The sequence below is a fragment of the Zophobas morio genome, unplaced genomic scaffold (assembly GCF_036711695.1).
Source record: "Zophobas morio isolate AGI-343-1 ecotype UQ-CSIRO unplaced genomic scaffold, CSIRO_AGI_Zmor_V1 ptg000008l, whole genome shotgun sequence".
Lineage (NCBI taxonomy): Eukaryota > Metazoa > Arthropoda > Insecta > Coleoptera > Tenebrionidae > Zophobas > Zophobas morio.
Genome location: NW_026972113.1, coordinates 14,171,151 through 14,187,963, shown reverse-complemented (window position 1 = coordinate 14,187,963; position 16,813 = coordinate 14,171,151). Strand labels below are relative to the sequence as shown.

At 41.8% G+C, this 16,813-nt stretch overlaps 1 protein-coding gene across 1 annotated transcript in view; it reads left to right on the top strand.

Annotated features, from left to right (window-relative positions):
- Dora (Dorado) overlaps nt 1–15,857 on the top strand; it is a 35,307-nt gene extending 19,450 nt beyond the window's left edge. The window contains exons 2-10 of the mRNA XM_064051058.1: nt 4,935–5,186; nt 5,791–5,957; nt 7,323–7,633; nt 7,687–8,558; nt 8,615–9,946; nt 10,103–10,522; nt 10,570–11,811; nt 15,111–15,435; nt 15,486–15,857. Coding sequence (XP_063907128.1) covers nt 4,935–5,186; nt 5,791–5,957; nt 7,323–7,633; nt 7,687–8,558; nt 8,615–9,946; nt 10,103–10,522; nt 10,570–11,811; nt 15,111–15,435; nt 15,486–15,552 — 4,988 coding nt within the window. The 3' untranslated portion in view covers nt 15,553–15,857. The remainder of the gene's footprint in view (nt 1–4,934; nt 5,187–5,790; nt 5,958–7,322; nt 7,634–7,686; nt 8,559–8,614; nt 9,947–10,102; nt 10,523–10,569; nt 11,812–15,110; nt 15,436–15,485) is intronic.
- Nucleotides 15,858–16,813: the final 956 nt, after the last annotated feature.

Genomic DNA, 16,813 nt, shown 5'->3' with positions numbered 1-16,813 from the left:
ATCGATAAATCGCAAAATCAAAAAATTGGTCGAAAGTTGTTTTAACAGAACTTTCCTCCCTCTTGATGTAGAATGAAACATAAAAAATAAACACCCTATCAGATTTAGGAATTCGACTCGTTAGCATGGAAATTTGCAATTTAACACTTTTTAAATTTAACAAGTTTTTGCAAGATTAATAGAGGCAAAATCAGTCTTATCTTAGCAAGTACTAGCCCCGCCCACCCACCCCCTGTTTTCTCAAAGGGTATGTTATTTGCCAAAATACAGTAATAAATGTTGTGTTTATATTTACAAAGTAAGACTCCTTCACTTGTAATGTATGAATCCGTGTTGACTTTTCAGGATTTTTCGTTTTGTACTTCTTCGTTTTTTCACTTTTGGTTTTTCAATTTCACAAATTTGCACTTTTTCCATTTTTTGATTCGAAAAAATGAAAAATCGGAAAATTGAAAAACCGAAAAATTGCAAAATGAAAAAGTGGAGAATCGAAAATTGAAAATCGGCGAACCGAAAAAACGAAAAGTTGATACAGAAAACTAAAAACGAGAAATTTAAAAGTCGAAAATATTAATGAATCGAAAAATTGGTTAAAAAAACGCGAAAGAGAAAAATTGGAAAACCCAAAAACTGTAAAATAGAAAAATTGTAGAAATTTTAAGTCGAAAAACTGCAGCATTAAAATATCGAAAAAAATGAAAAATTAAATATCGAGAAATTGAAAACTAAAAAATGGAAATATTAAAAATCGAAAATTTGGAAAAATACAGAAAATAAAACATTGAAAATTGCAGATCGAAAAATTGAACAAATAAAAAATGAAAAATCAGAAATTGAAAAAACGAAAAATTGAAAACTTTTGGAATTGCAAACCAAAAAATTGCAAAATTGATGCATCCAAAAGTTGGAAAATTGAAAAACTGTAAAATATAAAAACGAAAACAAGAAGAGTTGCATGTCGTAGAATTGAAGAAACAAAAAAAAATAAACATTGAAAACTGCAAATCGAAAAATTGAAGAAAGGCATCATTGAAAAAACAAAAAATTATAAAATCGGAACATCAAAAAATTGAAAAATTGTTGAAATAAAGAGAATAAAAAACCGAAACGAAATTTGAAAAATAAAAAAAAAAATCGAAGTTGTTTCGACAGAACTTCCCTCGCTCCTGAAGTAGAATGAAATAAAAAATAAACACCCAATCAGATTTAGGAATTTAACACCTTTTAAATTTTCTTAAAGGATATGCCATTTGCCAAAACAAGTCTTATCTCAACAAGTACTAGCCCCGCCCACCCACCCCCTATTTTCTCAAGGGATATGTGATTTACGAAAATGCTAGTATTTGCTGAGATAAGACGAATTTTGGCAGATGACACAGCCTCTAAGAAAAGAGAGGGTGGGTGGGCGGGGCTAATACTTTCTAAGATAAAACTGATTTTGGCAAATGCCATAACCTCTAAGAAAATTGAGGGCGGGTGGGCGGGGCTAGTCCTTGCTAAGTTAAGACTAATTTGGCAAATGACATATCCTCTGAGAAAAGGGGGGACAAATCTAAAAAATTTGAATTGAAGAGTCAAAAAATCGAAAAATCGGGAAATTGAACAGTCGAAAAATTGAAAAATTTAAATATCGTGAGAAAAATTGGAATGTTGAAATATTATTAAAAATCGCAGAATTGAAAAATTGAAATTCCGAAATATCGAAGAATTGAAAAATCCAGATATTGAAAAATTCCCAAAACTAAATGTTGAAAAATTGAGAAATTTGGAAAACCAAGAAATCAAAAAATCGCAAAATTGAAGAATCGAAAAACTGAAACACTGAAATCTCGAAAAATTGAAAAATCGAACAATTGAAAAATTGGAAGATCTATCAATAGAAAAGCTGAAAAGCTGAAAAATTGAAAATCCAAGAAATCGGAAAATCAAAACATCGAAAAATTGAAAAATTGGAAAATATAAAATTTATAAAAATCGATAAATCGCAAAATCAAAAAATTGGTTGAAAGTTGTTTTAACAGAACTTTCCTCCCTCTTGATGTAGAATGAAACATAAAAAATAAACACCCTATCAGATTTAGGAATTCAACTCGTTAGCATGGAAATTTGCAATTTAACACTTTTTAAATTTAACAAGTTTTTGCAAGATTAATAGAGGCAAAATCAGTCTTATCTTAGCAAGTACTAGCCCCGCCCACCCACCCCCTGTTTTCTCAGAGGATATGTTATTTGCCAAAATAAGTCTTATCTTAGCAAGTATTAGTCCCGCCCACCCGCCCCCTGTTTTCTCATAAGATATGTTATTTGCCAAAATAAGTGTTATCTTTGCAAGTACTAGCCCCGCCCACCCGCCCCCTATTTTTTCAGAGGATATGTGATATGCCAAAATGCTAGTATTTGCTAAGATAAGACTGATTTTGGCAAATAACGTATCCTCTGAGAAAATAGGGGGCAAATCTAAAAAATATTAATTGAGAAGTCAAAAAATCGCAAAATCGGGAAATTAAACAGTCGAAAAATTGAAAAATTTAATATCGAGAGAAAAATTGGAACGTTGGAATATTAGTAAAAATCGAAGAATTGAAAAATGGAAAAGCCGAAATATCGAAGAATTGAAAAATCCAGATATTGAAATATCCCCAAAACTAAATGTTGAAAAATTGAGAAATTGATATTTCAACGGTTAATTTTGGAAAAACTGTTGGAGTTCACATTTGAATAACTTGTCTAAAAATCCACAAAAAGTTCGGAAATATATAGATCTCGATGTGCTGATTCCCCAAAAAAATTGTGTGTTTTTGTTCATCGGGCAATATTTTCGAAATCTTCCATTTTAAAGTCAATTTTTTTTAAAATGCCAAGATTTCGATATTTCAACGGTTAATTCTGGAAAAACTGTTGGGGTTATCAAAGAATCGAGGTCGGAAGTAAGTTCTAGAGCTCGAAATCTACAAGAAAATTGCCAAGATAAAACTGAGTTTGGTAAATGTTATACCCTCTAAGAAAGCAGAGGGCGGGTGGGCGGGGCTAGCCCTTGCTAAGATAAGACTAATTTTGGCAAATGACATATCCTCTGAGAAAATAGAGGGCAAATCTAAAAAATATGGATGCAGTGATAAATCACAAGCAAAAACTCATCATACTGTGCACATTTTGGGTAGAATTTATTCAGCAAAATTTTGAGATGACGTCATCAATTTCTTGGGGAGGGGGGGGGGTATCTATAAGACTTCAAAGTATTCATTTTTGCAATTCTTGATTTATTCAATAAAATAAATTGATTGATTCATTAATTTTTTTGAGTTACCCTGTATAAGCAAATCTAAAAAATATGAATGCATTGAGAAATTACAAGTATAGACTGATCATATTTTGCACATTGTAGATAGGATTTATTCGGCAAAATTTTGAGTGACGTCATCAATTTTTTGATACATTTTGATTAAATGCTACTTTGATTGCAATCAATAACTTCCAAACGTCTCCAAGATTTCAAAGTATTCAGTTTTGCAATTCTTGCTTTAATCAATATAATGTATTGACTCAGTCATTAATTTTTTTGAGACACCCCGTATAATCTAAAAAATATTAATGCAGTGATAATAAAGTATAGAATCATCATATTTTGCATATTTTAGCATTCGGTTTTGCAGTTCCTGATTAAACCAAATTCATTTATTAATCATTAATTTTTTTCAGTCAGCCTGTATAAGCAAATTCAATAAATATGAACGGAATGATAAATCACAAGTATAGACTTATCAAATTTTGTACATTTTAGATTTTTTCGGCAAAATTTTGAGCTAATGTCATCAATTTTTTGGAAGGGATAATCAAATATACTTTGATTAAAAATTTTATAACTTTAAAACATCTGCAAAATTTCAAAGCATTCGGTTTTTTTATATGTAATTATGTTTTTTTTTTCAAAAATCTGTACGGGTAAAAACTCAACACGGAGTCATAAGTACATGTGTAGCGTTTTACTATCCATATAATATTCATAAGTCCAGTTGTTTCGGAGATTATCTGTGTAATAAAATTTCTGACAGATGGCAGACAGACAGACAGACAGACGGAAACGGCAGATCTATTTCTTTGTACTCCAGGGATCATGAAAGATTGAGAAAACAGAAAAATAGAGGGTCGATCGACGGACTCGATTACAATACTTCCTTCGCTTACGCTCGGGAAGTAAACATTGAAAAATCAAAAATTGAAACATCGAAAAGTTAGAAAATTGGAAAAGTGAAACATATAAAAATGAAAACTTGAGGAATTGTGAATCGAAAAATTACAAAAGCTAAGAATTGATGAAAAAAAAAAACGAAAAATTGAAGAAGTGAAACTGAAAAAATTAAAATTAACAAAACAAAAAATGATGAAACCGAAACATAGAAAAATTGAAAAATTTGGAAAATTAAAAAAGTGAAAAATTTAAACTTAAAAACTCGAAAATTGAAGAATTCAAGTTAAAAAAGCTGCGGTTTATACTTTATAGAAATTATAAAAAAAATTGCAAAAGATTTTTATAATTTTTGAAAGGAGCGTGATTTGTTGGGCTGCACTCCAGGGGCGAGGGAAGTTCTGTCGAAATAACCTTGGACTAATTTTTTTTTGCTTTTGTCCTTGTTCGTTCTTATTACTTTAGCAACTTTCAGATCGTCGCCATAATATAAATATTCCACAACGAATAACTAACTTTCAGAACATATTGAAAATAATTCCGTGTTCCGATAATGCATAATTTTCACGTACAATATTTCTAACGTTTTCCTTTACCATGACTTAGATTAAACTTTACTATTATTATATTCTCCAGTTTCTTAAACAAAATCCCTCGTTAAAATTTCCGATACAAACTTCGTAACTTCGTTACGCGACTCAAACCAGAAACACAACACCATCTACAAAATTCTCTTTTCTCTTTCCAGAAACCCAAAATGTCCCATCGTTGACGGAACTAGCGGCGAAATGCGTAGCTTCCCACATTCCCTTCGAACTCGTGGAACACGTGTATCCACCGGTTCCCGAACAACTACAACTTCGTATAGCATTCTGGAGTTTCCCGGATAATGAAGAGGACATTAGATTGTATTCGTGTTTGGCAAATGGAGCTGCTGATGAGTTTACGAGGGGCGAGCACCTCGTCAGGAATAACATGGTCAAGGATCCCTTACAAATTGGTAAGTGGTCGTACTGACACGTTTAGATAAATCGAGACATCGGGGGAAAACAATACAGCTGTTCTTCGTTTTAATTTTTTTTCCTAGCTCAAAATGTTTTGCATTGAAACGATAGTGGAAGAGTCCTTGAGGTACTCCACTTTTTTTTCAATTTTTTTATGGCGGCGACACGTCCGTGTTCCATAATGACTATGATTACGACAAAGACAACGAACCGGAGTCCGAGAAACTCCGGAAAAAAGCCAAGACACCGAGGAATTGTTGTTGCCGTTGAAATGCAATTATTTTGTAATTTAGTTGGCAGTAGCGCACGACAGGTGGGGTATTCGAGAACAATGGACTCGCATACGAACACGTCAGTCCGCAGCTTCGCGTAGGCATTAATTATTTACCCGTAAAGCGGCAACAAGGGGCAAATCGTCCGACTTTAATTATTCGAAACGGAAGAACATAATGTCGTCGCCGTAACCGAGTATCGATCCGGACGCGAAGGCCACGACGAGCCGCTCACGATTTTTTTCGTCCGGAGACACTACACGACCGATCCCGCTCCTGACGTTGAATCAAAACGGACAATTTTTTAAACTGTCTTTGTTGTTTTCAGGTTTTCACCTGTCGGCCAGCGTCCAGCAGAACTACCGCGGCACTCAGTACGTCTCTGTAGCAGTGACCTTCGACCGGCGCCGCATCTCCTCCTGCAACTGCACCTGCGATTCCACAGCTTACTGGTGCTCGCACATCGTCGCCGTCTGCCTCACTCGTATACATTCGGTAGGTTCCCCTAGGTGTGTCGATAACCTCGTCGAGGCTTGTTTACCGCTGGCTTTGTTTACTAACAGAGGCTCGAAACGAGGGCGACGCGGAACCCGGACTGGATAGTTTTCATTTTCGTAATGTAATCTTATCAGCTGGAAGAGCGTTTTATTTACTCGCTGGAAGTATGGTTTTTAAATATGAAACGACGTCTGCATGTAGAGTATACAACACTGGTCATTGAAGGTAGTCGAATGAGGCTCGCCAACTTTTTTTTTTTTGAATATTTAGTTGTTCGTACAAAAAGGGGTATTTAAGGACGGCCGACACAAACAATTCCAGTGGGACTTGTTTTTCGTCCAGGACGACCCTTAAAAACTAAAGCTATTATTTCAGGTCGAACCTCGGGTCTCATTTGTGTCAAAGTGTAGAGTTTTTCCCAACGGAGAAGTGTGACCGCTCAAATACGGAGTGTTCAAACCGTCTGTATATACCGATGCGTTATTAAGGAGTCGATTTTCTTTTTTGCTTCTGCCGATGATTCGAAAACAAATTAGCTCGAGTGGAGTTAGTAAATTATGCAAGAGAAAAACGCTAATGTTGTTTGTCTAATGGTTATTTCGAGCATTAAATCGTCGTGGAAACAATCGTCGTAATTATTTTTATTATTTTTGGGAATGTGGAAAGTCATTAGAGGGTAACGAGTGGATGTTTGCTCGAATTCCAACTAGTTCTCCGGAGTCGTACGGAGCGCACTAATTTCGCGGACGATTTAAGCGATTAACGCCCAAAAAGGTTTTTCACGCTGCATCGATTTTCGTCGAGAGCTAATAATAAACTGTTTATTATTTCAATTCGCATTTGCATATATTTCAATAATTCCGAATTAATCGTCGACGTTAAAAAATGGAAAAGCTTTAAAATGAGAGTATTATTCTAATTCCTCGTAAAAATAGACGCGAATGTTAATCTTTATCTCAACAAACAATAAAACTTTTATTTTGCATAAATAGTTATTTTAATTTGAACAGAAATACCGCGGCGAGCGATAAAAAATTCCCCGCATAAAATTCCACTCTTTCGAATTCGTCGTCGAAAAGACGAATTTTAATCAAACCGCGCTAGCATAAATCAAAAACACTTTCTGCGTGTAACTGTCCGTACGTATCACAATACGAAGGTGTCTGGTTTATGGCTGGCGCACAAAAAGCACCTAATAAATATGCAACGAGCGGTCAAGAGCTTCAACTTGAACTTTAACCGGAAAACACCGTTATTAAATGTTAAATCGGACACAATTACCGTTTATGAGCCGCGTTTGTGTTCCCAGAGACGCATTTTTTTTAATCATTATTTTTTCTGTGACGCGGTTTGTGGTTTCAGCCCCATTTGGTGACCCTCAGGGCCCCGGTGTCGGAATCGCTGTCGCGCCTCCACAGGGAGCAGCTCCAGAAGTTCGCACAATACCTCATCAGCGAGCTGCCGCAGCAAATCCTACCGACCGCTCAACGACTACTCGACGAACTGTTAGGATCTCAACCGTCAGCAATAAACTCCGTTTGCGGGGCCCCCGACCCGACCGCAGGAGCCTCGGCCAACGACCAGACCTCCTGGTACCTCGACGAGAAGGCCCTCCATGACAACATCAAGAAAATCCTGATCAAGTTCTGCGTCCCGGCGCCCATCGTGTTCAGGTAGAAACCACCACCCTCGCCCCCTTTTCCGTCTCTCACTCTTGTCTCCGCAGCGACGTCAACTATTTGAGCACCGTCGCGCCGCCCGCCGCCGCCGAGTGGACGTCTCTATTGCGGCCGCTCCGTGGCCGCGAGCCCGAGGGCATGTGGAACCTCCTCAGCATCGTCCGCGAGATGTTCAAGCGCAACGACCGCAACGCCGTCCCCTTGCTCGAAATCATCACCGAGGAGTGCATGGCCTGCGAGCAGATTCTCATCTGGTGGTTCAACACGAAGGTGGCTCTTCTCAGCGGCAACTCAGGCTACGGGGGCGGCGGCGGCGGCAAGCATAACAACGTCAACAGCAACACGCACGCCTCGCAGCACGCGTGCTCGTCATTGTGCGACGAGGTGGTGGTGCTGTGGCGGCTGGCGGCCCTCAATCCGGGGTTGGCGCCGCAGGAGCGCGACATGCTGCATAGCCAGTTCACGACGTGGCACATGAAGATCCTGGAGAAGGTGAGCAAGTGCAGGAACTCGAGCCAGAGCAACTCGAACAAGACGGGCACGCTGAAGATGGACTTGGAGGTGTTCACGGGCTTCAAGCCGGCGATCGAGGCGTGCTATCTCGACTGGGACGACTACCCGATGCCGGGGATCACGTACACGCAGGACATCAACCCCATGTATCATTGTCCGTTCACGTGCTTCAGGCACGGCGCCGACAACCGAGGAGAGTCGGCGGTCACCCAGGTCAACTCGAGCAAGGCGGTGCTGAACTGCGAGCACCCGCACCACTCGCACCACCACCATCACCACCACTACCACCACCACAGCAGGGTGACGCGTTTCGACTTCGTCTCGGTGATGAGCCTCAACCCGACCGAGTACCCGCCGCACCCGCAGCTCAACCGCGACGGCAACAGGTCGAGCGTGAGCAGCGAAGGTGAGCACCGGGTCTCTTAAACCACACTCTAGAGTTTGACTTTTCTCGCATTGTAGGTTTCTGCGAGAACGACGACGACCTGCGCCGCGACGGCGACACCGACTCCCAGGAGGGCGGCGGCAGCGATTCGTCGTCGTCGGCGAGCAGCAACAAAAATTCAGGGAACAGTGACATCAGTGATAGCAAGAATTACCAAAAACCCGAATCCGTGCCATCGACGTCGCAGAACAGCGTCTGGATCGAACCGGTAGTGACGAACTCGCGGCGCCCCTCCAAGGACGAGTCGACGTCCTCGTCGAATTCGGAGTCCCCGCAGTCCGGGGACGAGTACAACGTGTATTTTTACAACCCCAAGGAAGCCAACACCGTCTTCGAGACGGTGACCAACCCCGGCCAGAAAGAGAAAGTCGAGGAGACCGAGAGCAAGTCGATGTTCGCGAGCGTGCGCAAGTGCGACGACCCGTGGGACGTGCTATTCGCGCGCGCCGAGGGTCTCCACGCGCACGGCCACAGCAAGGAAGCGTGCATCTTGGGGGTGAAGCTGGCGGAGGAGCTCCTCGCCAACCCGCCCGACCTCATGATCGAAATCCCGCCGATACCCAAGCGCAAGGGCAAGAAGCAGCAGGTGAACCCGGCGTCGCACCAGCTGAGTTGTTTGGCGTCGGGGACGCTCGCCAAGTGCGCGTTCCTGTGCTCGGTGCTCGCCGAGAACCCCGAGCACCACCATCTGGCCTTCCGCGTCGGCATGTTCGGATTAGAGATGGCGCGACCGCCGGCGTCAACGAAGCCGCTGGAAGTGAAGCTCGCCAACCAGGAGTCCGATTTGGTCAACCTGCTGAAACGGATCCCGTTGGGTCACAGGGAGCTGCAGATTTTACGCGAGCGCGCCGAGCACCTGAAGGAAGGCACGATCAAGTCGAGGGGCGAGGCCATGCTGCCGACGATGCTGGCGAGCTTCATCTTCGACGCGCTGGTGATCCCGAGTGTTGTCGGTAGGGACAGGAACAAGCTCGTGAATTTGAGGCTGCCGACGGACGAGCCGCTGGGGTTCGAGGCGGCGGTGGCGGCGCTAGGAATGAAGGCGAACGTCTCGGAGGCTGACCATCCGCTCCTGTGCGAGGGGACGAGACGGCAGAAGGGCGACCTGGCCATCACGCTGCTGACGTTCTACAAAGACGACTGCTGGAAGGTGGCGCGGATCATGGACCGGCTGCTGGATCGAGAGATACACCAGCTGCTGAAGTCGCCGCTGCTCAGCTCGTATTATTCGAGCAATCCGCCGGTGAAGAGTCAGTACAACCGGGTGGGGCAGAGGGAGGAGTGCGACAAGGTGATGACTCCGTTGAGTCCGTTCGTGCCGCCGCCGGAGATGCTCCCCACGGATATCAGTAAGTAAATTGGCGCATTTCTGTTCAAAGATTTTATTGGCTTTAATTAGGAGAATGTGTCGACGGACACGCGAACTAATTGATTTTTTTTTGTGTACGTGTCATGTTCGAGAATAGTTCTGAAACGAGGTCATAAATCGTTTTATGCTTCCGCAGATTGCTGCAGCCGTCCCCATAGTTCCACGAGCGCCGAAGTCGAGCAGGGCCTGGGCAACATGAACCTGGGGAACGGCGCCAACGCGTCGGGTCCGTCGCAGGGCTCGAGCGTCCAGATCACCCGCACCAAAGAGTCGCGCTACAAAGGAAAAAGGGCCTATCCCTCCATCCCGAACCAGCCTTCGGAAGCCGGGGCTCATTTCATGTTCGAACTGGCGAAGATCGTGCTGAACAAAGCCGGAGGTTCGAGCAGCACCTCCTTGTTCACGCAGCCGTCGACCAGCCAGAACCACCACGGACCTCACAGGGCCTTGCACATGTGCGCCTTCCAGATCGGCTTGTACGCTCTGGGGCTGCACAATTGCGTCAGTCCGAACTGGTTGAGTCGCACGTATTCGTCACACGTCTCCTGGATCACCGGTAAGCGAAAATCCGAACTCGTCGGTGACGCTAATGTCGATTTCTAGGGCAAGCTATGGAGATCGGCGCCGCCGCCATATCGTTTCTCATCGATACGTGGGAGGGCCACCTAACGCCGCCCGAGGCGGCCAGCATCGCCGACCGGGCGTCCCGCGGTTGCGACCCCAACATGGTCCGAGCCGCCGCCGAGCTGGCGCTCTCGTGCCTACCTCACGCTCACGCGCTCAACCCCAACGAGATCCAGCGCGCCATCCTTCAGTGCAAGGAGCAGAGCGACGACATGCTCGAGCACGCGTGCCTCACCGTGGAGACGGCCGCCAAAGGCGGCGGCGTGTACCCGGAGGTCCTCTTCCAGGTGGCCAAGTACTGGTACGAACTGTACATCCATCACACGCCCGGCGGCGAGCAGATGATGGAGAACGAGATGCCGCACGACCCCCTGTTGGACGCGCACGGCGCCCTCGTCGCCCTCATCGAGCCCGGGCCCGAGGTGCAGCTGCCGCCCCCCAGCGCGCCCGTCATCGCGACGAGCAGCCCGGTGGTGGTGACCACAGCGCCGCCGCCGCCCTACCCGCAGCACCCGGCTGCCACCACGCTCGCGCCGCTCGGCATCGCCGTGCCCTACGCCGTCGGCCACTACAACTTCCTGCACCACCCGCACCAGATCAGTTACGGGGGCCCTATACACCCTCAAGCTGTCCCCCTGCACCAACCGCCTCCCGCGCACATGCAGATGTACCAGTTCCAGTACCCGCCACCGGCGGCCGGCGGCCAGCAGTTCACGCCGCAGCAGCCGGCCGGCTACCCGAACGTGCCGGCGCCGCAGCAGGGCGCGTTCGCGAACGCGCCGCCTCCGGCGCAGTACCCGTTGCCGGCGGCGGCGCTCAACCAGCCGCCGTACGCGGCGATCGCGCCCAACCCCCCCAACCAGATGCAGCCGATCCGTTATTACGGCGCCGGTTGCGCCGTCTCGCAGCCGGTGCCGAGCATGCGCTCGACGCCGGTGCCGGCGGGGCACCTCTACTCGCTGCCGCTCCAGACGAGCGGCGCGCCGCCCCCGCCTGGGATCGTGCCGCAGCAAGCGCCGCCGCCGAGACCGCAGCACCGACAGCCGCAGCAGTTCAACCAGGCGCAGTTGCGGTACTTGCTGACGGCCTACCGCGTGGGGATGCTGGCGATGGAGACGCTGGCGAGGCGCGTGCACGACGACCGGCCGCAGGCGAAGTACGCGAGGAACCCGCCCTACGGGGAGGACGTCAAGTGGCTGCTGAGGATATCGAAGCATCTAGGTAGGAGCAAATAATAGTTAGGAGAAAACTAGTACCATTGTTTAAGTATATTATAGTTGGACAATGTATACGGAGAATCGCTTTCCCATGTAGAAAAGAATGAACATATATTTTACATCTCACTCGCTTCACTATGAAGTGGCGGTACCTTACGAAAGGGGGTAAAAATAGTCTGTAAGCACGTGATGTCGATAAGGTAGTAAACGGACGTATTAGTCAGTACGTTGTACGGGGACCAGTCACAAAATAAGCAAACCTGCGTGTTGAAGACTTTACATATATGTAATATATTTATATATAGTGCATACCTGTTTCATGTGTGTGGTAGCACGTATATTTGCACAAAAACAAATAAAAATTAAGGTAACAAAAATTTAATATTATCACGGTATATTATCCATGAACTGCATGACTAACAAATATGCGTCCCTTTGGCCACTTTAAAGGCACGGAATTAAACGAGCACTACTTTAATTAATAAGTAACAAGTTATCTAATTTGCCTCCAGAATAACTATGGGTTATCATCAAACTATGAACACCAAATTAATTCAATATGAACATCTTCTTACGTATTTTTTTATTAACAGTAGTCAAATCATTAAATACATATTATTTTTTAAACTAAAATGCATTTTATCACAAAATATTTACCACCATTTAAATATATACGATTTAGACATCAAGAAATAAATTTAAAATCGCAAAAATTAAATGTAGCAGACTTAAAACAGCCTTAAATGCGTCTTGTATGTACGTGCTTATCAGTATGTAGGCATTTTAACGCACAGTAATAATTGTTCTTGATGAACGATGACTACTGTAACAGTAAATCCTCGAAATCGAAAATTTAAAACACTGAAAAATTCAAATATGGGAAAATTGTAAAATCGAGAAATCGAAACATAAAAAAATTGGAAAATCTATAATTTAAAAATCGAAAAACTCAAAAATTAAGAATCGAGAAGTCGAAAATTTAAAAAATTGGAAAATTGAAAAATCGGATAAATCAAAAATCGAAATATCGAAAACTCGAGAAACTGAAAAGCAAAAAATCGAAAAACCAACAAATGGAAAAATCGAAATATCGTAAAATTCAAAAACTGAGACATCGAGAAATCGAAAAATCAAAAGACAAAAAAAATCGGAGTCGAAAAATCGAAAAATTGAGAAACCGAAATAGGCCAAAATCGAAAAATCGAAAACTGAAATATGGAAATATTGATAAAGCGAGAGATTGAACATTCAAAACATCGAAACATCCGAATCTTAATAAATCGAGATCTTAAAAAATTTAAAAATTCGGAAAATTGAAAAATTAAATTATAGAACTGGAAACTCTAGAAATCGAAAAACCTAGAAATTTAAAAGTTGAAAAATTAAAATATGGAAAAGTTGAAAAATTGAGAAATTGAAATACAAAACAATCGAAAAATTGAAAAATGTAAAGTATGTATAAAAAACGAAAAACTGAATATCCAAAAATAAAAAATCGAAAAATCTAGAAGTCTAAAAATCAAAGAATCGATATATTGAAAAACATCAAAACTGAAAGAAATAACCAAAAATTGAGAAATCGAAAAACCAATAAAGCGAAGTCGAAAAATCGAAGAATTGAAGAACTGAAAAATCGAAACTTTGGAAAGTGGGAAAAACAAAAATAGATTATTTGAGAAATAAGAAAACTGAAAATTTAACGTCAAAATTTGAAAAATTTAAATACTGAAGAACTGAAAAGTTAAAAAATCGAGAAATCGTGAAATCGAAAAATCTAAAATTTAAAACATTGAACAATTAAAATATCGCAAAATTGAAGAATCCAGAAATCCAACTCAATTTAAAAAATTGAAAAATTGAAAAATCGGAACATTGGAAAATCCAGAAATTGAAAAGCCCAAAATTAACAAATCGAAAAACCGAGAAATCCAAAAATCGAAATATCGAAAAATTCAAAAACTGAGACATCGAGAAATCGAAAAATTGGAGGATTGAGAAATTGATGAGTCGGAAGTTGAAAAGGAAAGTTAAAAATTGAAAAAGTGATAATTTGAGACATTGAACGATCGAAAAATTGTAAAAAAGAAAAACTGGAAAGTCGAAAATTAAAATTAGAAAGTTGGAAAAATTGAAATATCGAAGAATTGAAAAATCTAAAGTTTAACAATAAATTAAAAATCCAAAAAGTAAAAAATCGAGAAAAAAAAATCCATCAATTCAAAAATCGAAAAGTCGAAAAATCAAAATATTGAAAAATCTCATAACTGAAAGAAATATTCAAAAATTGAGAAATTAAAAAATTGGAAAATTGAGAAATCAAAAATCTAAAACAGCAGTCGAAAAATCGTAAGCTTAAAAAGTCGAAAAATTGAAGAATTGAAAATCTTTAGGAAGTCCAGAAATCGAAAAATAAAAAAAAAATACTTAAAATAGAAATCGGAAAACTGAAAATTTAGAAACCTGAAAATTTGAAAAATTGAAAAATCGTAAAATTGATGAGGACAAAAATTGAGAAATCGTATCATTGAAACATCGAAAAATTGGGAAATCGAAAAATAAAAAAATCGAGAAACGGAAAATTTGAAGAATGGAAGAATTGGAAAAGCCCAAAATTGAAATATTGAAAAATTGAGACATTTAAAGTTGAAAAATCGAGAAATCGAAAAGCCGAAAAATCTCAATAGCGTATTTATAAATCACAAGATCAGGACTATGGTACTTTTTAAAATTTAAATAACATTATAAATTGGAAAATGTTGATTTTTTTCCCAAAAATCTTGACGTCTGGGGTGAAAACTCAACACGGATGCATAAATCGTAAACGGAGGATATACTATTGTAAAATTTAAAGATTGCGTCATTTCATTGTTGGTGACAAATTTTGGTGAGTGTTTTACCATTTGATAACACAATTTGAAATGTAAATTTTGTAATTCGAGAACATTATGTATTAAATCGTTAAGATGTTCAAGAACTTTGTTCACTTATTCGTTGTAAAGTCCAATGGTCGAAACGGGTTAGTTCTTCGTAGTGGATGTGTATCAGATCAAATCTTACGAATATCGGCTTATAGATAAATCGCTTAGAGTCGATATTGGCCTGAGTGTGCCTTGGTCTGTAGATCAAACAAGTTCTCAGACGACGAAAAATTTGTCCCACGCCCCCTGGATTCCTTGTCTCAAAGCTCACTATTTAGGCGAAGTAAAATTTGTATTAGGTTGTCCAACTATAATATACTTCAACAATGCTAATACTTATTCTACAAATGAAATTTTCTAAAAATTGTGACTCGTTGGGTTTCAGGAACGCAGTACCTGCACCATTTTTGCGTGTGCGCCGTCAACTCCATCGTGAGTCCGTTCGTGCTGCACGACGTCGCCATCGAGGCGGCTCATTACCTGTCGCGGAACAACCCGACGATGGTGATGCAGCACCTGAGGACGGCGCTGACGCCGCTGGTGCAAAAGTGCCAGCAGATGTACATACAATGCATGCACCAGAAGCTGTACCACCTGACGTCGGCCGACTATGAGGACTTCGTGAGCATCGTCTGCGCCGCGAGGGCGGCGTTCCAGATAACGCCGGAGGGGAGTACGCAGTTCAAGGAGTGGCTTCAGTCTATCAGAAGGTGGGTCGTCGAAAATCGAGGTTCCGTCTTTGACTTGGCTCGTGTTTCAGGTCCAAATCGTGCAAGAAGGATCTGTGGTCGCAGATAAACACGGCACTTCAGGCGAACAGCAAATGACAAAGGTCAGACTTAGGCCCCCAAAGTAGTTCTAGTTTCCACCGTATCCAAGATGGCGTCCAGGAAGAGACGGATCAACTCCTGCACTTCTGCACGTACCCCGCAGCCGTTGTCAGCACAGGGCTTCCAGCAGATCTAAACCGGTTGTATTGTACAGTGGACGTTTTCCAAAATTCTCACGTCAACGAACAACAACAATTCGAGCAGAACCTGTGGTCTCGATCGTCAAACACTCCGGACATTAGTTGATTTTTTTAAGATGTGATCATGTGAATAAAAGCAATTTCTCAGTGTTCTGTCACAAACTGAAGTGCTCAGGTTTCTTACCATCTCTGCCTTCATCAAAACTTTCTAGTAAAATTGCGTAATTAAATAGGTAATTTTTTAAAGAAGCGTTATATCATGATTGTGTACATTTTTTACTTTGTCGTCGACTATTTTCAATTTTTTTTCTAAACGCTGATACAGTTCTAGGTTAGGTTTCCATTTAATTTCAATAATCATTATTTTAATCGACTTTTTTTTCTACGTTTAAGAGTAAGCTAAGGTAGGGTATAAGTGTTTTACAAATGTGTTGTTTGAACGAATCGAATGTTTCCGTTTTTGTATTGCGTTCGCGCCCAGAAATTTATGCTTGTGTTCAATCTTGTTTTAGTTATGTTTGATTCTACAATTCATGAGATAGTCCGCTTGCATCGTCTCAATTTTCGATTATGGATTTTTCGTTCGATTTTCCCCCATCACACACATAAATATCGGTTGTGAAATTTTATAAACGAAACCTTGTGAATAGATCTAGTAAAGCAAATTTTATATCGTAGCGAATCATCAAATCTGTCTGCCCGATTTTATATAATACACAACCTGTCAAACTCGATACGTCCTCACGTAAATTCGGTGAGCGCGCAATTCCCGACGCCGATTTTGTATCTCGTGTATGGATAAAATATTACCAACTCAGGCAATGTATCATAGTGAATTTATACAAAAATATTTTATCATATGGAAGAACAAAAAACGGGAATTGCGCGCGAGACACATTTCATGAATTGTTTAATTCCGCGCGTAGTAACATGATCGCTCGTTTTGTACATTGATCTCACTTTGTTGCCGCATGTTCGTGCACAGTTCGCACACAACGATCGCGGGCTCGGGGGCAGGCGCTGCGACGCGCAGTTGCGTCGCGGCGCGCTTCTTCCCCGCCCGAAAGACCTTATCAGAAATGACCTGTGCCTTGGAATTTTCTATTATTGCAGTAAAC